A 26,056-nucleotide genomic window follows, 5' to 3' on the forward strand; every position below is an offset into this window, starting at 1 on the left:
AATTGGGGGCTCCTATTTAATATTTTAATGTAACCCCCACCCCACCTCCGTGGGGGGTCGTGTTTGGTGCCATTCGGTAGATTTTTGAAAAATATTGAATAGGTGTATTTTGCAGTTTTACGATCTGATGTTCATTTCGGAAAATATCGCAGGGTTCGTATTTATAATTTTTAACTTACCCCCACCCCTCTCCGTGGGGTGTCACGAGCCCCCACGGAGGTGGGGTGGGGATTTAATTTAAATTCTTAAATAGGAACCCCCAATTTTTATTGCAGATTTGGATTCTTTACGTAAAAATAAGCAACTTTTATTCGACATATTTTTCGAATTATGGATAGATAGCGCTATAATCGGAGAAAAATGATTGTTTCAAATGGAAAATTAAATTAAAAAATGAAAAGTCCCCCACTTTATGGAAAACTTAACTTAACCTTTTTCTGATTTTAGCACATACTCTTCACAATCCAATAGTTCCCATAACGCTCGAGTAACTGCAAATTTAGTATACTTTCCTCCCCTACTATGAGGATTTATTGATGAAAAACATGGATAGTTGTTAACGCACATAACTTTTTTATTATCGCACATAAGTAAATGAATCGAAAAGGAAAATGTTAAGCAATCCTAAGTCTACAATCGAGTATTAATTCTAATATATTACATATGCTAGAATATTCCACAGGGTGTTCCAAACTTTAAGAAAAAAACACAGTATGATTGGTACACCCGGTATAAAATGGTATTTACCTGTCTAGCAACAATATTATTACAACGATATTCTTAAATAATAAGGCTATAACATACTAAAAGAATCACTCAAATCGGACTACTGGTTTATGAAATACGAGACATCAAACATCTCCCATTTTTAACGTGTTCGGCTAATTTTGCCGGTGTGTGTATAAACGATGTACAAACCTTACAACAAAATTACGATGTACATCAAAATTAACGTACCAGTAAAAGCCAGTAATTCAGATTTGTCGATTTTTTCGACGTTCTACCTTTACGTCCTCATTAGTGTGGCGAATATTTATGTCGATTATGTAATTATACGTCGATAATTATGTGCATTATCTTTCTGCCAACGAGAAATTATATTGAAACCTTTACCCAAGGGTGGACTTTTTGGCCAACCCATATTTTGAATTCAAGATATTACTATTATTTTTAAAAATGTCGGTAGAACCAAATTAGCATTAGACAAAGGGTCGTCTTTTTAACCCTCCGTTAGTCGCTAGGATAAACGGAGCATCAAGAGTCGCTACGGTGTCAGAGACCGACAATTAAAAAAAAAAATAGTTATTGCTATAAAATTCATACAATAATTTTATATTGTGTATAGGAATGACTAAAAAATATTTTTGAAAATGTTTTATTGAAAAACAACAGATATAAAATGAAAAACCCTAGTATAACAATATACATATTGTTATTTGTAAAATAAAAATATTCGCTAGGAACCATTTCCTATAATTCTAACAAACGTTTTTGTTCGGCTTCAAAGGACATTTATAATTAAGATTTGACCAAAACTTACCGATAAAATGCAATAATAAGATGCTAAATCTTTACCTGAACTGCAAGTTATGCCAATAAAGTAATAACCACACCGTTAGTCGCTACGGAGTCTTGCACCGAAAATAGCTATAAAACTCGCACAACTGTACCCAAGTAGGTAAGAATGTATACTAACACGAGGTTAGTTGATAGGAAGAGGTACAGAAAGTGGCGATAGAAAAAATCACTTATTTTGTAAATCCCGAATGAATAATTCTGTCGTCGGTGTCTGACACCGATAGCGACTAACGGAGGGTTAACAATAAATAATTTTCGAAAAATTTTGGAACACGTAATAAATATGTTATAAGGGAATACGCATTAGGTGGACATTTTTTTATCCACCCATGGGCGTTTAAGGGTTAAAGGAAAAAAAGAACATTACGATATAAAAAACCAACAAAGTTTAAGCTTAAAAAATTGCTGATAGAAATTATATCACTAACATTGTATGTTCAACAAATGGTTTTTAAATCTATCCAAGGAATTGCAGAATATATTTAAGTCATTTAGAGAATTCGCAAGTCTAAGTGTTCGTGGTAAAAAATTGTTGTAAGTATAGTTATATCTATAAAAGCTTATGTGAAAAGTTTGAGTTTGTCTTGTTGGCCGAGTAGGTACAAAAAGACCAATTTTTGACAGAAGATCGGGACAGCTACTATTACCATTAATAATGTTGAATAAGATTGTCAGATAATAATAAGTAATATTCAATAATAATTCAATATCTGTGTAGATACGATATATATGTTGTTTAAAAGCTATGTATCTGAGAAAGGTATGCTGAACTCTATCAAGTTTATTTTTATGAACTAGATCATATGGAGACCACACAGAGGAACAAAAATCAAGATGAGATCTAACAAGTGAGCAATATAAAATTTTCATTGAATTTATATCTGCGAAATCACGAGATGTTCTTTTAATGAAACCAAGCATTTTCATAGACTTTTGGGCAATGGTACTAATGTGGTGTTTAAAGCTGAGTGAAGAGTCTAATATTATGCCTAGGTCTCTGATTCGTGTACATGACGGCAATGCTTGATCGTTAATAGTATAGTCATGTGTTAAATGGTGATTCCTACAGAAACGCATAATATAACACTTACCAACATTTAATTCCATGCCATTAAGAGAGCACCACTGGGATAATTTATTAATATCTGGTTGTAGTCCAAGAATATCATCATGAGATCTTATTATTGTAAAGCACTTAAGGTCATCAGCGAAAAGGAGAGCTTTTGTATGGGAAAAACAAGTGGTAATATCATTAACCTTTAACTACACGCGCTGGCGTACTTTGTACGCCAGGTATAAGAATTCTACTGGAAATATATTTAAAAATTTAATTTTTGACCTTGCTTATTTTTCTAACCTATCACTGGAATGTGCTTTACAATTTGGTTTTAGTTTCGTTATAATCGGCGTTCTGGAAAGATCGTAATTTACATTTTATTATTTGTTGTTTCCGGGGGTGGACAATATACCCCAGTATTATATTACTATAAGTCGTAATATAAGTACATATTTTAATTGTTTTTTAGTCATTATGGCAAAAAAATATATTTTTCTTTGTAAACAATACTTTTTCTCCTGTAAAAAATCACATTAAAAAAATTTTTTATTAGTAATTTTATTTATCATGGAATCCAGTTATTCCATGATTCCAGTTATAAATCCCAATTGGCTTACTGAAAAGGAACTCCAAGTATTCACTGATGCCGAATAAGGTTTATAACAAACAACTAAGTGTATTTTTTCAAAAAAAATTAAACAAATCCGCTGTTTTTAAGTGTATTTTCTTGTGGCGTACAAAGTACGCCACGCGTGTAGTTATGTTATAACTTGATGCGCGGGTAGTTAAAGGTTAATAAATAGATTAAATAGTAGCGGTCCCAGGTGTGAACCTTGAGGAACACCTGAAGTTACACGAAAAATGTTAGAATAACAGTGATTTACTCTAACCATTTGAGTTCTGTTTTCTAAATAACTACATAACCAGCTAAATACCAGACCATCAATACCATAAGAACGTAATTTATGTAATAGAAAATAGAAGGTCATGGTTTATCTTATCAAAGGCTTTAGAGAAGTCAGTGTACACTGAATCAACCTGCAAGCCTTCCTCCAGGGCTTCAGATAGGTAATCAATATAACTGAGTAGACAGACTTAGCTCAGCAGATTTACCGGGAGAAAACCCAAACTGTGAGTTAGTAATAACTAGAGAGCGGAATATATGCAAAGTGCATATAGATGCATATATTGCATATTTTCAGACAACAAACACAACATTGCATATTTAAGCTAAACACGATTTATTTTGCATATTTTAAATAAATTATATAAAAGTTTAAAATTTTCCTCTCTTAGTTGGAATTTTATAACTTCGATATGAACGAGCTCGTTATTTATCTATCTATCGCTCATCTGGACTTTCCCATTACTACCTGAATTTAACAATTATGGGTGTTCCCAGAAAAATATTATTTTATTAGCATAGCAAGTCGTAGGTAGCTACCTGCTTTTAAGGGTCTAATAATTATTTTGTCAGTTTCCGGCCAACATTTGTTTAAAGTAAACGTTGTATCGTATTTAGTGTTTTTGAAGTGATTGGTATATATTAAATTTAAATATGTCTACCATTCAAAAAAGTGCTTGGATAAAGTGTTTTCCCGAGTTAAAGCTAAGTGGAGACAAAGTATTTTGCAAGGCCTGTTCCAAAATCGTAAGTTACATTCATTTTCACATTTCATTTTTTAAAGAGGAACTGACAAACAAAAGCATCATGTCCCACAAAAGAAATTTTTCTGGAAAGAGTGTTTTTATTCGACAAATTCGCTTTTACTTCTATAAAGACGGACATAGAGAGAAGCATCAAAATACAAAAATCCATCAAATTGTAGACAATTCCGCATTTGTTCTTCAGCTTAAGTAACGTACTTTGTTCTTTAAGTAACGTACAAATTGCTAAAGAACTTATGTTCATAAAAGTTAATTTTAGTTTTTTACCAGATCTAATAAAGTCATTAGAACAAAGGAATTTACAATTAAGTGATTCGGTTAATCTTGTTAACACTTTTTCTGCTCATTGTCAAAAAATTCCCGGAAATACAGGGATTACAATTAGAAATAAATTAAAAAATGTTTTAGAAAAAAATGAGGGCTTCGATTGTTTGAGGAAAGTTGTACGTATTTTTGAAGGCAACTTTTCTGAAGATCTTACAACTTAATATATTGTTTTATTTTTGAGTATTTTTAATATGCATTTGCATATTTAGACAAATTTAGAAAAAATACCTGCATATTTGTAGTAAAAGTAATGCATATATATGTGCATATTTTGGTAATGTTGTGTTGCATATATTCCGCTCTCTAGTAATAACACTAGAGCAGTCGTAAGTAAGAAATTCAGTTATAATGCTTTCAAATACTTTAGGGATAGTGCTTAGAATAGATATGGGGCGATAGTTCTTAATATCAGATTTAACACCTGATTTATAAATAGGAGTTACATAAGATTGTTTCCAGAAGTCGGGGAATTCACCAGAATCGAGAGAGGCATTGAAAATATGATAAAGTGGTCTAGATAGTATAAAGCTGCATTCTTTTACAATAATAGGAGGAATCCCATCGGGTCCAGGTCCCTATTAATATTCAGTTGTGACAATCTCTCATATATTTTTGATATTTGAATGTGGTAGGAAGATACACTAACGTTGACGTGGATTTGGTTATGGTAATAATTTAGTCTTTGGTTAGTATACACAGATGAAAAATGATTGGCAAATAAATTGGATATATCATTTCCATGAGAGGCAATAGAATCGTTTAGTTTCATTGTGTCAGGTATTATATTGTTTTCTCTTTTGCTATTAAAGAATTTCCAAAATGACTTAACGTTAAGTTTAATGGAGTTTTCAGTTTCATTAATATAATTAGTACAGTGGAACCTCGATTATCCGTCTCTCCATTAACCGTCACCTCTGTTAACCGTCAGGGTCCGAACATAAGTTGTATTGAGTACATAACCACTTTTTTAGCATTGTGATAAACCAAACGAAATTCGCTGAAATGTACAGTGTGGTAACAGATGAAGTTATGGTTGAATCAACTGTTTTGTTTTTGTTGCCTAAAGATGACGAATGGTTAATTTGTGATGAGGACGCAAATGACTATCGATTGCTGACAGATGATGAAATTGTTGAAATGGCAAAACAGAGGCTGACGAAACAAGTTTAGAAGCTGACACAAACTTGGAATTTGACGGTGGCGATGTCGATGATGCTTTTGCAACTGACAAAGATTTACCTAAAAAAGCTAGAGAAGCTGCATCTCACATGCAACCATTCATCGAGTGGTATTCTCGACAAAAAGAATCCACTAAAGTAGATTGCATGATCTTACGCCGAATAAGAAAATCAGCCCTTGCAAAATGTGAAGCATCAGTAATACAAAGATTTCAGAATATTTTAAACCAAATTCGACAATATTAATAGACCAGGGCGCATCTGTAAAAATATTAGTACATTTGGACGTTGAGAGGTGACTCAAATTTTTTTGCAGAAATTGCTTGGCAATAAATCAAATAATAATATTTGGGTTATCCTCCCTCTCAAAAAGGTCCGGAACATTGTTTAAATAATCAAAATGTCAAAAAATTAAGGAAAAATTCAATTTTTTTCTTCGTTTTTTGATTATAACTTTAAAAGTATTCATTTCCGAGAAAAGTTGTAGTGACATAAAAGTTGCGTAATTAAATTTCCTACAATATTGAATTGGTTAAATATTTAAAAAATAGTCACCCTTGTTGCAAAATAGCAATAATTGCGAAAAAACCATACAAAAACAAGTATTCGCATTTTACGTTTTTCAACCATTTATGCTATACTTAGGACCTTCATATTTCACCCAGAAAAACTTTATGATACCGTAAAACACCGTAAATTTCATTAAGATCGGTTCAATAGATTTTGCAATCCAGCTTTCGCAAAAAAAAATTCATTTTTTCAAAATGTTACAGGACTGAAAATAAAGCAGATAGCAAATTGAATTTTTTTTTTGCTTATAGAAGTGTACTGTACCTTTCATTTGCAATTTTGCAAAATTAAAATCAATTAACACCACGGCGTCAGGAATTTTTTTAAATAAACATTAATTATTGGTGCTACGCGCAGGACAGCGGATAGTTTGCTCTGATTGGGCACTCCAATGACCTTTGATAATGATTGATACATTTTAATTTTTATTACATTTCGATATAAATAAATAAATTTGTTTATTGCAAAATAAAAACACATACTTTGTCATTTGAAATAACACTTTTATTAGCGAAAACTTTCTTTGTTCATACATTTTAACTTAGAGAATAAAAGTTTATTATTTTTAAACATATGCAATTGTTTAAACAATATTTCACAAACAAAAATAAAATTAATTTGATTTTTGTGGAATTAAAATATTAAAATACAACAGAATATAGAGTAAGAAAATAATATATTAGATAAAGATTGGACGAAATTTTGGTGGAAATCAACTTGTGTGAATCGAACACCGCTGTCCTGCGCGTAGCACCAAAATTTAATGTTTATTTAAAAATTTCCTGACGCCGTGGTAATTAATCGATTTTAATTTTGCAAATTGCAAATGATAGGTACATTACACTTCTATAAGCAAAAAAAAATTCAACTTACTATCTGCTTTATTTTCAGTCCTGTAACATTTTGAAAAAATGAATTTTTTTTGCGAAAGCTGGATTGCAAAATTTATTTTGCAAAATCTATTGAACCGGTCTTAATGAAATTTACAGTATTGTTTTATTATATCATAAAGTTTTTCTGGGTGAAATATGAAGTTCCTAAGTATAGCATAAATGGTTGAAAAACGTAAAATGCGAATACTTGTTTTTGTAAGGTTTTTTCGCAATTATTGCTATTTTGCAACTAGGATGACTATTTTTTGAATTTTTCACCAATTCTATATTGTAGGAAATTTAATTACACAACTTTTATGTCACTACAACTTTTCTCGGAAATGAATACTTTTAAAGTTATAATCAAAAAACGAAGAAAAACATCGAATTTTTCCTTCATTTTTTGACATTTTGATTATTTAAACAATGTTCCGGACCTTTTTGAGAAGGAGGATAACTCAAATATTATTATTTGATTTATTTTCAAGCAATTTCTGCAAAAAAATTTGAGTCACCTCTCAACGTCCGTCTCAAAACAGATGCGCCCTGGACTATAACACGAACACAAATTTGTCTTATACCAACAAACAAAAGATACAAATAAAATTTGAGAGTTTTATTATCAATTTTGATTTTTTTTTAATGTTCTGTTAACCGTCTTTTCGATTATCCGTCATACCCCTGGTCCGGTGTCCTGACGGATAATCGAGGTTCTACTGTATAGCAATCCCTTGTTAAAAGTTTACATTGGGCTCTAAGTCGACTAAATTCTACATAGCTTTCTGGTGATCTGGTAGCTTTAAACATTTTATGAGCAATTTCTTTGTTATGTATTAATTCTTTAAGATTAGGTGTAAACCAGCAAGGAAATTTTTTAGAACTTACTTTTTTTAGTGGAACATACAGGTACAGGTTAATAATATAGTACAGAGAGTCATACAATATAGAAATCATTTCATTGAGTTGTTTATTATGTAAGAGATTGTCCCAGTCAATAGATTCAAAACTTTGACGAATGGCTGTGTAATTTGCACTGCGAAAGTCGTAGTAGTATTCCATAACTGATGTTGTGCTTTTTTCAACTGCAAGTTGTAAAGTGGTTACTAGCGGAGGAAGGTGAACATCTTGCTGGATCAGAAAATTGTGTGCTTTATGTATTATTAGTTCTTGTGGAGATAGAATAAGATCAAGAAGAACCCCTCTGTTGTTAAGCACAGTATTAGATTGGAAAAGATTATGAATGGCACATATATTTGAGACGACTTCAATGGCTTCAGCCTCCGCCAATGGGGAGGTCGGTTGACAGGTTGCTAATGAACAGAAATCTTCTATTTCCCATATAGCATATGGAATATTATAATCATCAAATAGATAAAATGTAGAATTAGGAAATTGTTCACTTGTGGTTAGTAGTTGTTCAGAATGAATTTCATATTTGTTAATTTAAGACCTGGGTGGAATATATACAACCCCTAAAATGATGTTTTTATTTAACTGAACAAAAACTTGTTCGACTGCGGAATTAGATTGGATGAGACTTGTTGACAACTTCTTGTTAACTGCTATTAGCACGCCACCTCCTCTACTAAAACTACTGGATTCCAGTGAACGATCTCGCCTGTAGACATTAAAATTTGATAAACCTAGTTCAGCATTATTGTTATCAGCCGTTAGCCAAGTTTCTGTGAGAATGATGACATCATAAAACAATTTGATACATTTAGACTAAGTTCAGTTAATTTGGTCCGAAGTCCTCTGACGTTTTGATAATAAATTGAGAGCTTGCCTAAGTCAGTGGGCTTTAGCGGTTTTTTTGAACGATCTTTGGAACATTAATATGTCAAATAATTATATATGCTCATTATCTCCTTATGAATATCTGGATCTAGTTGTCTAAAGATTTTACGATTGATGGAATCTTTGCCTGGAGCTGTGTTTTTTCCTTTATTTAGAGCCTCGTCATATTCATCTTCTGTGATGTTCTGAAGAGCATTCAGATTACGACTATTTCCATAAAAATTTTCAAACCAACTATCCACCTCCTTGTTTTATTATATTTACTGTTTTTATTATTTACTTTAACGTAAGATTACAACTTAATTATTGTTTTCTATTTCTAGTTTTTATTTATTTACATTGAATATTAATTTGTTTTGTAATACTTCCACTTCCGCAAAAATTATGTAATATATTTGATTTAAATTGAATTCACGAGTTTTTTGTAATTGGGCAACAATGTCAACTTAGATCTCTGACGTAGGTAATGACGTGCAACTGTAACTATATTGGACGGACTGTAGCTCCGTGTGTAACAAGCTTAAAGCTTGTCACGCATGGGGAGCTAGGACACTCGATAGTTACAATTGAAGCCCCTTATGCTAGAAGAGTTATTCCACAGTGCACCAAATGTCAGAGATTCGGTCATACAAAAACTTTTGCCATAGAGAATCCAGATGTGTAAAATGTACAGGGTCACATCACACTTCAGAATGTACCACGAAAATAAAAGATGAAAATGTGACATGTGTAAATTGTGGAGAACAGCATCCCGCAAATTACAGAGGGTGTATTATACATAAACAACTTCAAGAGAAAATGCATCCAAAACTTAGAGAACGAAATGGACAAACATCTAAAGGAAACAGGGCTACAACACAAGGAATGACATATGCACAGGTAACCAATCAAAATAATCAACAAGAAGGTAACATTATGTACCAACAAAATAGTATAAGTCAACCTAATGATATCTCTGACCTAAAAGTAATGATGAGAGATCTCATTACGCAAATGGGAACAATAATGAATCTTATCACCGCTCTTGTGTCAAATAGGTCATAATGGTTTAAACACTAAAAATAGCATTATGGAATGCAAACGGCTTAAACCAGCATACTCACGAACTCAAAAGTTTCATAACCAACAATGAAACAGATGTCATGCTAGTTACTGAAACTCACTTCACAAATAAAAGTCACCTAGCCCTAGTTAACTACAAAATTTACTTTACCAACCATCCAGATGGGACTGCACATGGAGGCACAGCAATACTAATAAGAAACTCAATCAAACATCACGAACTGGAAAGATTTACAGAAAATCACCTACAAGCCACTACCATTGCAATAGGAGTTACTGGAATCACCAAAATATCTGCTGTATACTGCCCTCCCAAGCACAACAATAAAAGAGACAACTATGAGATTATCTTCAAAACGCTTGGAAACAAATTTATAGCAAGTGGAGATCACAACGCTAAAAACACAGTATGGGGTGCGAGAGTTACAACTACTAAGGGTCGTGAACTACTAACTGCAATGCAGTGCAATAAACTAAACTACCTGTCAACAGGAGAACCCACATATTGGACTTCGGACCCTTATAAAATACCAGACCTTCTTGATTTCTATATCACAAAAGGAATTGACAGTAAACTAGCCACTGCAACATCCAGCTTAGGCATGTCTTCGGATCACACTCCAATCCTTATGAACATGTACTCCGATATAACTCAGAATCTAAATCCACCTGCTCTGTGCAATAAAAAGACCAATTGGGATACTTTTCAAGAAGTATTAGACGAAGCAATAAATTTAAAAATACCATTAAAAACACCTGCAGATATTGAATGGGCGATAACTAACCTCATAAAAAACATACAGAAAGCTTCATGGGCAGCAACTCCAAACTACAAACAGTCAACAAGAAAAGAATCCTGCCCTCCAACTATAAAAGAAAAAATTTCAGAGAAAAGAAGGCTAAGAAGAAATTGGCAACAAAACAGAACAGTGAGCAATAAAAATAAATTAATAAAGCAGCAAGGGAACTAAAAAAAATATTACTTGAAGTAAAAAATGATTCTATACAAAGAATACTTAGAAGAGCTTACACCAACAGAAGCCACCGACTACTCACTATGGAAAGCCACAAGGAAACTAAAAAGTCCTCAGACACCAATACCACCAATAAGAAAAAACAATGGCAAATGGGCAAGAAATAACATGGAGAAGGCAGATGCCTTTGGTGGCTATCTCTCACAAGTCTTTCAACCAAACAGCTTGGAATCAACACCTGAAGAATTGGAGGAAATAAATAGAGTACTAAATGAACCTTACCAAATGGAGCTGCCCATACCGAAATTTAAGTACAATGAAGTTAAGGATGTAATACTGAAAGAAATTAATCCTAAAAAAGCTCCTGGTTATGATCTGATAACGGGTAGCATACTACAAAAATTAACAAAGAAAGGAATAACGGCAATATTACAAATTTTTAATGCAATAATAAGATTAAATTATTTTCCGCAACAACTGAAAATGGCAGTTATAATTATGATCCCAAAACCAGGAAAAAAACTAGAGGAATTAACATCATATAGGCCAATAAGTTTACTGCCTGTGCTTTCCAAAGTGCTGGAAAAATTAATAATGAAAAGCATCAAGCCAATACTAGATAGCAAAAATCTCATACCAGAACATCAGTTTGGGTTTAGACAATAACATGGAACCATAGAGCAAGTCCATAGATTAGTAAAATATATCAGCAACGACTTTGAAAATAAGCGATATTGCTCAGCAGCGTTTCTTGACATAAGCCAAGCGTTCGATAAAGTTTGGCACAAAGGTCTACTCTATAAACTAAAAAACCTATTGCCTCATCTGTATTATGAACTTCTAAAGTCTTACTTATCTGACAGATTCTTTTCAGTTAAATACCATTCAGAATATTCAGAATTATACCAAATAAAATCAGGAGTACCGCAAGGCAGCGTGTTAGGACCAATGCTGTACCAGCTTTTTATTGCAGATCTACCAACTTCAAAAACTACAATAACAGCAACCTTCGCAGATGACACTGCAATACTCGCCTCACATCATCCAGTCGTCAATTAGCAGCCAAAGCGAACGGTTGTCTATGTACAAAAAAGCTGTGATAAAACAAACCTGGTTTCACTAATGAGTTATTCGAGACGACAACAAAACAAAACAATTATTTTATTGTGTCTAAAAATTCGTGAATGTATTTAAAGTTTTTAAACAAAGCAATTAGTTATTGCGGATTTTACGAGTGTTTTTATTTTATTAATAACATTTTAATTTTTAACGTAATAAGTAAAAGAACATTCGCTCATTGAAAGCTGTTAGCAGGGAGTTATCGTCAGCAATGATGTTAGAGATTCCAGTGGCGTATCAACCGAGCAGGTAACATGAACAACTTTTTAACAGGCTTTTATTGCCAACCAAATTATGAACAAAATGTAAAAACCATGGCTCCAATGATCCAAAATCCTATACAAATTCCCACTTGTTCCCAACAACCTAATGATTCACTACAAATAAACCAAACAAATGAACAAACAGCCAGTATTGAAGAACAGCAATGGAATGAGGTTACCGGAAAAAGATTAAGAAGCAGTCCAGAAATGCCTAGAAGTAACAAAAGACAAACAAAACTTGGTGAGTACTGGTTAAGTAAACCTATAACAACACAAAATCAATTTGAAGCACTAAGTTCAGTAGACGAAAGTGACAATTTGGAGGACACAGTTAAAAATACAGATGCAAAACCAAAACCACCTCCAATATTTGTATCAGGCGTGCAGATCTGCAAGCCTCTTATCGATCTATTGCAATAAGTAGCAGAAAATGATTTTATCACTAAAACAATCAACAGCGAACAAATAAAAATTCAACCAAAATCAGACAAAGCATACACCGCCATAATAAATGCTCTAAAAACAAAAAACACGGACTTCCACACTTATAAACCTAAAAGTGAAAGACACTACCGAGTGGTTCTTAAAGGCATGCACCCCACGACAAATGTATTTTTTTTTATTTATTTTATTTATTTTTATTTATTTATTTATTTGTAAATAAATGTAGAAGAGATAAAAGAAGACCTTAAAACCAAAAACCATAATGTTATAAATATATGGAATATACTACATAACCAAACAAAAAAATCGTTGCCTATGTTCTACATTGATCTAGAAACAAAAGATAATAACAAGGACATCTATAACATTAAACAAGTAATGCATTCCATAGTAGAATTCGAAGCACCGCATGTCAAGAGAATAATTCCGCAATGTAGTAGATGTCAAAAATACAACCACACAAAAAACTTCTGCAATAAACAACCGTGCTGTGTCAAAAATAGATTTATAGCAGAAGGAGATTTCAATTCAAAGCATACTACCTGGGGATCCAGAATTATTACCACAAAAGGCAGAGAACTTCTTAAAGCTATAAACGCGACCAATGCAAATTATCTCACCACAAGGGAACCAACTTACTGGCCTACCGACAATGCAAAAATACCTGATCTACTCGACTTCTATATTGTTAAAGGAATTAATGTTAAATTGGCAAAAGTAGAATCTTGTTACGATCTACCCTCTGACCACTCTAGCGTAATCGCGACATGGTATGCACAAATAACAAACAGTACTAAACAACCATCACTATACAGTAACAAAACAGACTGAAGCATTTTCAAGACTAAACTAAATGAACTAATTGACATAAGCATCCCATTGAAAACAGAAAGTGACATCTACGGAGCAGTAGAAAATCTTCAGAAATCTATACAAGAAGCTGCTTGGTATGCTACCCCTGACTGCTACCAAACAGAATTTAAAGAGCATTGCCCAACTGTAATAAAGGAAATTATTGCTAGAAAGAGAAAAATAAAGGAGGAGTGGCGAAGAAAAAGAACACCTGAGAACAAGACAAAATTAAATAAAATCACGAAGGAAATTAAACTACAATTGCATAATATCAAAAATAATAAAATACAAGAATATCTTACAGGTTTATCAGCAAACGCAGATAGTGAATATTCCCTTTGGAAGGCCACGAGAAAAATCAAACACCCGAAACAACAAATACCACCAATACGGAACCAAGAGGGAAACTGGTGTAGAAATAATAAAGAAAAAGTCGAAGCATTTGCAAATCACCTCACAAATGTATTCCAGCCACATCCCATGGAAGATGGTGACACAGAGGAAGAAATAAATGACTTCCTGGAATCGCCCTACCAGATGGACTTACCTATAAAAAAAATCACCACTAAAGAAGTTAGAAATATTATCCAGCATGAAATCAGTCCAAAAAAGCTCCAGGGTATGACCTGATCAACGGGAAAGTACTGCAGCAATTGACATGCAAAGGTCTGAAAATGATAACGCAAGTATTTAATGCAATATTTAGGCTAGGATACTACCCAGGACAATGGAAAGTTGCTCAAATTATTCTCATACCTAAGCCAGGGAAAAATAAAACTAAGGTGACTTCATACAGACCAATAAGCCTGCTACCTGTTCTATCAAAAATCTTGGAAAAACTTCTTAAACAATTATCCCCAGTTATAGAAGAAAGGAAACTAATTCCTCAACACCAATTTGGGTTCAGAACACAACACGGAACGATAGAACAGGTACATAGACTGGTAAAACACATCAGAAGTGATTTAGAAAATAAAAGGTATTGTTCTGCTGCATTCCTGGACATTGGTCAGGCCTTCGACAAGGTATGGCATGGTGGTATGCTCTTTAAACTAAAGAAAAACCTTCCCCATTATTTTTATCAAATCCTAAAAAGCTATATTTCTAACCGACATTTCCTAGTCAAGCAGGATAATGAATACACAAGCCTAAGACCAATAAAAGCCGGAGTACCACAAGGAAGTGTCTTGGGACTGATATTGTACTTGCTCTACACTGCTGATCTACCCACAAGTAACAGAACAACGTGTGCAACTTTTGCTGATGACACTGCTGTACTAGCCTCTCACCATGATCCAAATACAGCATCCGGAATCCTTCAGAAAGACCTTTTTTTTTTCTGTGGAATTTATGGCTTTGGTGAGAACCAATTAGCCAGACTATGTTAGATTGTATAAATAGTTTGTGTAAATTGTTTCATAGTATCAAACTTGAGCATGATGTATTCATTTGTTTTGTTAGTAATATGTAGCGTTAGTAAAGTGTAAGGTGTTTAATTTTTTTTTCTTCCGCGCTAGAGCATCAACCCGGTTCAACGCCGCGGAGGTTTTAGCCCTCTTTGTGTGTATGTTTTTATTTTTTTTGTTTTCTTTTTTTTTTGTTTTTTTTTAATTGGTTTATTTTTTTTATTATTTTTTTTTATTTTTTTTTGTATTCACCTTTTTTTTTTCTTTAATGCTTTACATTTAGTTTGTTTTGCAGAATTGCTTACAAAATTGGTTAGTAATTTTACAATTTTAGTTTACAGTTTATGATGTGTTGATGAAATGTTTACAATATTTATTGGACATTCAAGTAAAACATGTACCAATGTACCCATTTTACCACAACTACACAGTGGATCGTCTGTAATTTTTATTTTGTGCTTATAATAAGGTGTTAGTGCATGGTTTGCACGTATTCGATTTATTGTGGCGACAAAGTTTCTGTTTGGTATTTTGTGAAACCATGGTTTTCTGGGGATCCTTGGCTGGTGTTTACAAAAGTTTGTTCCGGTTGTTGATGCACTGTATAGGTTTTGCCACATCTCATTTATTTTGTTCCTTTGATTTAAGAATAAATCGGACGGGGGTAGTTTAAGATTTAGTTCTTCTCCTGATGTTGGAGCTGTTTTTGCTAAGGCATCCACCATTTCATTACCTGTTATGCCTGCGTGTCCTTTTACCCATAGATATATGACGACTTTATTCTTGATGTGTATCTCATTATGTAAATACAGGATTTTTGCTTCAATATGATTAACTGATCTATTTATTTTAACATTTTTAAGTTTATCTACTGCACTTTTGCTGTCCGTACATATTATAAATTTGTCGTGGTTAGAGCCGAGTACGTATTTCATGCACTATTGCTGTTAGTTCTGCAGTGTATATGGAAGCTTCCTTTGGTAAAATAAATTTTTTGTCAGTATTTTCCTCAAAATGGTAAAAGGCACAACTGGTATATTCTTTTGACTTTGATCCATCAGTGAATATAGAATCATAGTTTGGCCAGTATTTGTTTTTTGTTTCGTTGAACTTTGTTTGATTGATACTTGCTACTTCTTCACTTTCAAAATAGTAGGTTCTAATTTCACGTGAAAAAATTTGTTCAGGTGAGTAAATTAAAACTGGAGGGAGTTGGTTGGAATAGAGTATATCTGTAATGTCAGCTATTTCTGAGAAAGTTTCTACTATGAGGGGGGTTTTCTTGAAGTGCCAGTATCTATGGGTCAAAACTTGAACTGTCAGTGACTGTACACTATTGAGGTAAGAAGTTTTTTTTGAAATGGTTTTTATCATGAATTTTCTGCTCAATAGTTGTCTTCTTAGTTTAAGAGGAATCCACGGCTTCAGCTTGTATAATGTTTATGGGCGTTGACTTAAGATATCCCAGGCAAACTCTTAAGCATTTATTTTGTTGTATCTCGATTTTATTTAGATGTGTATCTGCTGCTGTTCCATAGAGTTGACTTCCATAATCCATTATTGATCGTACCATTGTTTTGTAGAATAGTAAAACCGTGTTTGGGTCTGCTCCCCACTTTGCTCTAAAAAACGCTCTTAGGATATTTATAGAATTACTTGTTTTTTTGATAATTTGGTGGATACAGTCCTTCCATAATAGTTTTCTATCTAGATGCAGACCAAGATATTTTACAGAGTTACTAATACAGAGTTTATATTTTCCTATTGTTAATTGTCTTTGATAGTTGTTTCTGTTTCTAGAGAAAATACATATATTGGTTTTGGACTCGGATATGGAAAGTCCCATGTTGTCTAGGTATTTTTGGATTTTTATAAATTCAGTGTTGATATTTTCTATACATTTGTCCTCTGATTTGCTACTGGTGTAAATAACAACATCATCAGCGTATTGAATAATTTTAGACTTTTGTGATATAACATTTTCTATATCCATTATGTACAGGCTGTAGAGGATTGGGCTCAGGATACTACCTTGTGGTAATCCAGCACATTTTTTTTAACCAGCTTAAATCTGATAAAAAACCTTTGATGTATGGAGTGCCTCAAGGGTCAGTTCTAGGTCCAATATTATTTCTCATTTATATAAATGACTTGGGATTTTCACAAGAGGGCCCGGTAAGCACAGTCCTATTTGCTGATGATACTACATGCTATCAAAGTTACCACCCTTCCCAAATCAGTGACATTGATCTTGAGACCACAGAGAGCAATTTGTTCCAATGGTTTTTGGCAAATCGTCTCTCTCTCAATAACTCAAAATCACAAACAGTGAACTTTACCCTAAGACATAACACCATTACACATCCCATTTTAACAGATTGTTCACAGGAAGCTAAATTTCTTGGTGTTTATCTTGATCAGGGACTCACTTGGGAACGGCACATACTGAAACTTTCCCAAAAGCTCTCAAGCCAACTCTTTTTATTTAGAAACCTATCTAAGGTTACCTCCCTTCAAACCCTTCTTACATTATATCACAGCAACTTTCACTCACGACTAACTTACGCAATCCTTTCCTGGGGACACTCTTGCCATATAGATAAGGTGTTTGGTCAGCAGAGAAAGTGTATTCGCATAATCACAGGTCAGGGTTATCGGGACGATTGTAGGCAGTCTTTCAGAAACCTGAGGATTCTCACACTACCTTCTGTGTACATTATGCAGTGCCTGTTGTATGTTCATCAAAATGTAGATCTGTATAAAACACAACAGCATACTTATCAGACTAGAAATCATGATGCCCTTGTACCAGACTTCAGTCGACTTGAGAGGACCAGAAATGGAACCAGATACCTAGCATTGAAATTTTATAACTGTATACCAATATCTATTAAAAGTCTTGATTTTAACCAATTTAAGAGACAAATTAAAAATTATCTTCTGATGGGTGCTTTCTACTCATTTGAGGAGTACTTCAGATCTAAATTTTGTTTTGTCCTGTAATTTAATTAGTGTTTAGTTTTTAAATTTTAGTAATAGGTTTTTTTTTACTGAAGTACTGTCAACTTTTAATGTAATTTTAGACAATTTTAATTATTGCTGACCTGTAAAAGTACATTTGTACATTATTACCAATAAATACTCTACTCTACTCTAATCCAGATCTAAATATTCTTGATTCCGAAATTTCTTGATTTATCTTTAAGGAAACTGATCGATTAGAGTAAGCTGATTTTATGAAGTTGGCAAAGGAGGTTGGTAGACCAATATTGATGACCTTCTAGTATATTTATTTGAACATTATCATATGCTGAAGTTATATCCAAAAATGTGGCCAAAGTGCTGTATTTGTGTGTGAATCCTAGATAGATGTCATTTACTAGTATCGTTAGGGGTTCCAAGGAAGATCTTCCCTTTCTAAAAGCATACTGTGAGTCAGGTAATATTTTTTCATTTTCTAGCCAATATTCAAGCCTGTTCTTTATCATTCTTTCCATGGTTTTAAATATACACGATGATAAAGCTATGGGTCTATATGAATCTGCATTTCCATTCTGTTTTCCAGGTTTTTTGATAGGTACTATGATGTATTCTTTCCACATCGGTGGAAAAGGAATCCTATTTATCCAAATCGAATTGAACAATTCCAACAGGGCTTTCTTATGGTCTAAGGGCATTTTATGCAACATATTGTATGAAATGTTATCCGCCCCGGGATATTTATTATTTGTTGATTTAATGCAATGATCGAGTTCCCATAATTGAAATAACGATTGTAGGAAAGAAGTGTTCCTATTTACAGTAGCTATTTGTTGAGTAATGTTGTTTTCGACCCATGGAGGTGAGATTTTTGTGTGGAATTCGCTTATCCAGTCTTCTTTGGGGTCCATTAGGGGTTTATTCGCTTGTTTTCGGTTTTTATATCGGTTTACTTTGTTCCACACTTCTTTAATTGGTGTATTTTGATTTAGATTTTGGCAGTAATTTATCCAACTTTTTTTCTTAGTTTCTTTAAAGTTTTTTTAGCTACTGCATCAAGTCTTTTATATTCTGATAGATTATTAAGATTTGGAGCCTGTGTGTAGGTTAAGAAAGCTTGTTTTCTTGCTTTAGCAGCTATGTTACAGGTTTCGTTCCACCAGTCCTTTGAGCAATGATTTCTATTTTGTGCGTTTGATTTTCGTAACGGAATTGCTTTGTCGGCAGCTTTGTTAATATTGTCGATAATGCCCATTAGTGATGATTTTGGTTCTGTTGCTTCAAGGGTAGCGGTGTATACATCCCAATTAGCAGCCTTGAGTCTCCATATATTATGTTTTGTCTGTTTAATTTGCGCAGGTGGGATATTCCTTCCAAATTGTATGTGTATTGGTAAGTGATTAGAGCCATAAGGTTCTTCTAAAGTACACCACGTAATTAGTTGTGTCAGATCCTGTGTACAGAGGGTCAAGTCTACAGCTGACTTCTTATTGTTTGCTAATGTAGGTGATCCGTCGTTTATAATTACTAGGTTGCATTGTTCGACAGCTTCCAAAAGAATCTTGCCATAGATATCGTCATATCCATCGTTCCATGCCAAACTATGTGCGTTAAAGTCGCCCCCAATTATGAATGGTTTTGGAATTTGTTCCAAAAAGTTAATCCACTGTTGTAATGATATTCTAGTTCTCGGTTTAAGGTATACTCAAAACTGTAAAAAGTATGCTCAAAACTGATTGTAGTTGGAATTGAGACTTCTTGGAATATTAAGTCTGATTTTAATAAAATGGCAGAGCCGCCGTACCCGTCGTCCCGGTCACAGCGAATATTGTTGAAGCCTTTAAAATTATAGTATTTTTCTGCTTTAAACCATGTTTCCGATAGAAGTGCAACGGAGTAGTTGCCCCTATCTAGTAGATATTCTAAGTTATTTTTATTAGAAACTGCCGAACGGCAGTTCCATTGAAGAATATTTATTGCATGGTTGAGGTCTGAGAATGTGATGACGTGTTTCCATTTATAGTTAATTTGACTAAGTTTTCGAGTTCTTCCTTATTTATATTTATACTTTTTGTTACTAAAACTTTTGTGACAATTTCTATAACTAATTCTAATATTGAATTTATCATGCTCAAGTCTGAAGGAGATGCAACTGGATTATTATTAATATTTCCCTTATAGTTAATGCTGTCTAATATTCCTCCCGTAGGTAATTGAGATCTAGGGGAAGATATAATTTCATTATGCAAAATTAATGTTGGATCTGGACTATTTGGTCTCTGTCTTTTGAATGTTCGAGAATTTGTGCTATTTGAATTATTATTGTAGAATATATTATTAGTTGACATTTTGTTAATTGGATTTGATGGGAATTGGGTGGGTGTATAATTATTGGGATTTAATGGAGGGAAAGTTTTGAGGCAGGAGAGGTTTGTAGTTTGTTCCGTATTTATGGATGTTACTTTTGCATAGGAGTTTCTGGGGAACTGTTTGTTTGCGTCTTGATAACTAATATTATTGGAAGACATAGCGTCTTTAATAAGTTTTTGACGCTGAAATTCTTGACACGCGCTTAAATTTGTAGTAAAATGATCCTCCGAACAGTTAAAACATTTTGGAGTGAGATCGGTCTTTTTACATTCTTTTGAGTTGTGGGATTCTTGACATTTATCGCACCTAGCCTTGCTCTTACACTGCCCACCTGTATGTCCAAATCGAAGACAATTAAAGCATAATAGCACCTTTTGTTTGTATGGTTCGACTTCCTTTAGTACCTTGTTGATTGTTATATATTTTGGTAGCACTTGTGACTTAAAACTAACTACGCATGTTTTTGTTGGAATGTATTGAGTACCGTTTTCATCTACTTGCCTTCGATTTAATCTTGTGACTTGAAGGACTTCAAATTTACAGTGTAAATCGTACATTTTTATTCTGTTTTTAACATACTCTACTGAAAATTCTGTGGAAATATCTTTTATTACGCCCTGTCTAACTAAAAGAAACTTAGGAATGTATATGTCTAGATTATTTTTTATAAATATTGCTTCATTTTTTTTAGATATGATATAGTTAGCCGATTTATAATCTTTAAATTTTATACGTATTTTATTTCTTCCTACTGCGTCAATGCTTACAATTTTTTCATCAATTTCTTTAAAATTTGTGATAATAATGTCACCTATCCTTAACGCGTTTAATCTGCCTTTAAAATCGGGTGAATTATTTTCTAAATACACGTAAAAAGGTCCTAGGTCGTTTTGTTGGTAAAGAAATTCCTCCCTTTTTGTTCCTACTTCTTTGTTTATGTTATTTGTTATTGAAGTGTGTACATTAGCAAAGTCATTATCGATAATGGGTTTATTATTAACAAGTTTTGTGGTACTTATCTATGTAACTGGAACAAGATTTTTAAATCCTAACAGCTCCTCCTTTGAAGATGTTGCATGTTCTGTATCCATTTGGGTTTCTAAAACATTTTTATCGGGGGCGTCGCCCCCGCTAACTGCACTCATAACTTTTTATTGTTTTTATTCCGATTTCGCTTTTTTATTTGGTGTAATTAATTTACTTTTAAAGTTCACAAAATATTTATTTAAATATCTAATTTATAGACACCGGTTTTAAAAAACAAGCTTCTTTCCTACGCACGTCTGACTACCACGACGAATGGAAGCTAAGTGCAGAAAGACCTTAATAATATACAAAGATGGCTTAAAAAATGGAGGATAAAGGCAAATGAGAGTAAATCCATCCATGTAACCTTCACCATGAAAAGAAAAACATGTCCATCTGTAACACTAAACGAAACGCAACTCCAACAAACCAATACTGTCAAGTACCTAGGAATCCATCTTGATAGGAGATTAACTTGGCAAAAGCACATTTTTACAAAAAGAAAACAACTAGGAATAAAATTCCGAGAAATGTACTGGATCATCGGTCGTAAATCTCAACTATCTCTTGAAAACAAACTGCTGATATATAAATCTATATTAAAACCAGTGTGGACCTATGGTATCCAACTTTGGGGGACAGCCCGTCAAACTAACCTAGAAATACTGCAGAGATTCCAGAACAAAGTCCTTAGAACAATGCTGAATGCCCCTTGGTACGTGCCAAACTATGTGATAGAGCAATACCTCAATGTGCCATCCATAAAAACAGTAATAGAGTAGAGTAGAGTAGAGTATTTATTGGTAATAATGTACAAATGTACTTTTACAGGTCAGCAATAATTAAAATTGTCTAAAAATTACATTAAAAGTTGACAGTACTTCAGTAAAAAAAACCTATTACTAAAATTTAAAAACTAAACACTAATTAAATTACAGGACAAAACAAAATTTAGATCTGAAGTACTCCTCAAATGAGTAGAAAGCACCCATCAGAAGATAATTTTTAATTTGTCTCTTAAATTGGTTAAAATCAAGACTTTTAATAGATATTGGTATACAGTTATAAAATTTCAATGCTAGGTATCTGGTTCCATTTCTGGTCCTCTCAAGTCGACTGAAGTCTGGTACAAGGGCATCATGATTTCTAGTCTGATAAGTATGCTGTTGTGTTTTATACAGATCTACATTTTGATGAACATACAACAGGCACTGCATAATGTACACAGAAGGTAGTGTGAGAATCCTCAGGTTTCTAATAACAGAATATTACAAAAAATATTCCAAGAGACTAGAATCTCATCCAAACGAGTTAGCCAGCAACCTCACTGATGACCACAATGATGTACGACGCCTGAAGAGATTCAAAGTAGTGGACCTAGCAAGAAGATTCGAATAATCTGTGATAACTAAACTTTTAACTTGTTTTAATTTAATTTATGTAAAGAGGGTGATCACTGGATCTCCCTCTACAGGACAAATTTTCAATTTTTGTCAAAGAATTTACCTATTGTTCTTAGTTAAGGAGAGATTGTAAATATTACAACAATAAAAAAAATAACATTCAGAATATTCAGAATTATACCAAATAAAATCAGGAGTACCGCAAGGCAGCGTGTTAGGACCAATGCTGTACCAGCTTTTTACTGCAGATCTACCAACTTCAAGAACTACAATAACAGCAACCTTCGCAGATGACACTGCAATACTCGCCTCACATCATGATCCAGTAACTGCCTCAAGAAACTTACAAGCCAGCCTTAATAATATCCAAGCATGGTTAAAAAAATGGAAAATTCGAGTTAATGAGACCAAATCAATCCATGTTACCTTTACACTAAGAAGAGGTATATGTCCAGCAGTGTTATTAATCAAATGATTACTCAGAGAAATGAAGTCAAATATTTAGGTTTACATCTTGACAGAAGATTAACATGGAGAACACTCATATATTTACAAAACGAAAACAATTGGGTCTCAAACTAAGACAACTTTACTGGCTTATTGGCAGAAAATCACAAATAAGCTCTTAATATATAAAGCCGTACTGAAGCCAATATGGACGTATGGAATTCAATTATGGGGTTCTGCTAGCAATTCAAACCTAGAAATCCTACAAAGATTCCAGAACAAAGTTCTTCGAATTATAGCCAATGCTCTGTGGTATGTTTAGAACAACATAATAGAAAAAAACCTCCAAGTTCAATCCATAAAAACTGAAGTCACAAAGTACAGTGAAAAATACAAAAACAAAACTAGTGCTCACTCTAATCACTTAGTGAGCGAACTGTTTAATGTCAACAATGAAGTGCGTCGATTAAAGCGTTTTAAGCCTACAGACTTATTAAACAGATTTAAATAAAATTAATTAACATTTACCACTACATTATTAACTTTGTTTGTTAATTATATGTTAAAAGAAGCTCTCACTGGAGAGAATTCCTACATGTCATTTGTTCTTCTAATAATTGTCATAAAATTTACTTATTGTTACAAGTGATAACAGATTGTAAATTAAATGGAGCTTAAAAAAAATGGGGAGCTAAACTATAATATAATATATTATAGATTTATTCGCGTAGCATGCCCCGAATGTATGCTGGGTAAGTTCAGGATATGTTTGGGACATGTTGCACGAACAAATCTATAATATAGTTTAGCTCCCCATGTCGATGGTTAAGAGCGCAGATATAGTATGTCCAAATATCTTAATTGTTGAGGAGAACATTTTGAAGTTTTCACGTTACTTTTTGTTTGATACTGCTGATATACCGATATATCATAATGTTTGGGTAATAAGTTCAGGTATCATTATTAGCTTAATGTACATATTTTTTAAAATATTATGTATTATTGGGTTAAAAAATATTTTTTTTGAAAATGTGTATGGACATACAACGTAAGGTATGTTACTGCATGTCCGGACAAACAGTATTTACAGCCATGATAAGTTTGATCGCGTGAGCACTGATATTGTATGTCCCAAAACATACTATGTTTGTGCACTTCCAAACGGACATAAAATATCTGTGCAAGTCGGTTTTTAGTACAAATGGGAAATACTATATTCTGACAAGGCCGTTTAACCCATTTACAATCATTCTGGACTTACAATAATTATGCAAAACATTCATAATATATGACCCTACTGAATATTTTTATAATGTTATCTTAAAATCAGCAAAAAGTGGACATACTATATCTGTGCTCTTAACCATCGATGTGTGACAAGCATTATTGTTGGTATTAAATTAAAAAGATAAACCCATTAAAAATTTTGACACTTTATATGCAGTTTTGTTAAGAACACCAACAATGGTTTATCAAATTAAGAGAATGTTACAACTAAAAAATTCACAATATATAATAATATACAATACACATTGTTAGATAACATTATTACCTGAGAAAAATCCTCCATATAGTCGATCTAGACAATTTTCAGCATCAACAATAAGTTTTAGTTTATTACCAATTGGCCTAATTTTTCGATTAGTATTATGTGGTTGTTGTCTTTGGGTCACACTTCTAGCTATTTTTAAGAGATCTACAGATACAGCTCCGCCTTCTAAATTCGAGCTCTCCAAAAAAGTTTGCAAATCGCTGACACCCATTTTATATACAGATTTATTTTAAAATTTAGCGCCCACTTTTGACTGCAGTTGACATATATGTATGTATATATTTATCCTAAATACATACACTATACACTCAAAACATTCCCACTACCATTATATGACCGCCATTATCAATGAACTTTGTCTTTCTCTGCGGATATAAATTGTTAATTAAATATTTGCAAAACGAATAGGCACACTAAAATATCTATGGAACAAACGCATTTAAAATTGTGACCAACTTATAAAGTACTGGTCACCGTGTTATCAAACTGCCGGTAAACTGTGTAGGCCATTTTGTAGTACTTATTGAAATTTCTTTGCAACAATCAAAGTTCGCGTAACTTTATTTAAACCGTTGTATATATACATTTAATTTCAATCTTAATGATTATTAAAAATAATTGAAGACATTTTGTGTATCAAGTATCAATCACTAACGAACGAAAAATTAAATGTTTAATGCAAATTAGACAGGATTAATGTAAGTCTCTCTCACTTTCAACTTTCAACTTTCAAGTCAAGTCAACCAACCCAGTGTTGCCACAGGTCTTGAACAAAATTTCGGGAGACTGCTCCTATTTTTTCGGTAGAAATCGTCAAATTTCGGTAGATTTCATTTTTGATTCTTTTGCTATCACATTGCAAAAAAATGATACTATTTAGGTACGAGTATTCAAAAATAAACTACATTCATCATCATAATGACCAATAATCACTATTCATCATAAAAATCATTCAAAGTTCAAAATCGGTATACCTTAAAAAAATGTATTTTCTCGGCTTTCTAGGTATTATAGAGCAATTTTCTTCATTTTTTAAATCTAAAGTAATTCGAGTAGAGCCGTCTAACTAACGCAATACTAAATATCAAGGATGTTTTAGTTTTGTTGAAAGG

The 26,056-nt window shown here is 33.1% G+C and overlaps 1 protein-coding gene across 1 annotated transcript in view; it reads right to left on the reverse strand.

The window, feature by feature from the left end:
- Positions 1-25,675, reverse strand: part of LOC126884376 (constitutive coactivator of PPAR-gamma-like protein 1 homolog) — a 336,683-nt gene extending 311,008 nt beyond the window's left edge. The window contains exon 1 of the mRNA XM_050650301.1: positions 24,945-25,675. Within this exon, the coding sequence (XP_050506258.1) occupies positions 24,945-25,155 (211 nt within the window). The 5' untranslated portion in view covers positions 25,156-25,675. The remainder of the gene's footprint in view (positions 1-24,944) is intronic.
- Positions 25,676-26,056: the final 381 nt, after the last annotated feature.

The sequence above is a fragment of the Diabrotica virgifera genome, chromosome 5 (assembly GCF_917563875.1).
Source record: "Diabrotica virgifera virgifera chromosome 5, PGI_DIABVI_V3a".
In the NCBI taxonomy this organism is placed as follows: domain Eukaryota; kingdom Metazoa; phylum Arthropoda; class Insecta; order Coleoptera; family Chrysomelidae; genus Diabrotica; species Diabrotica virgifera.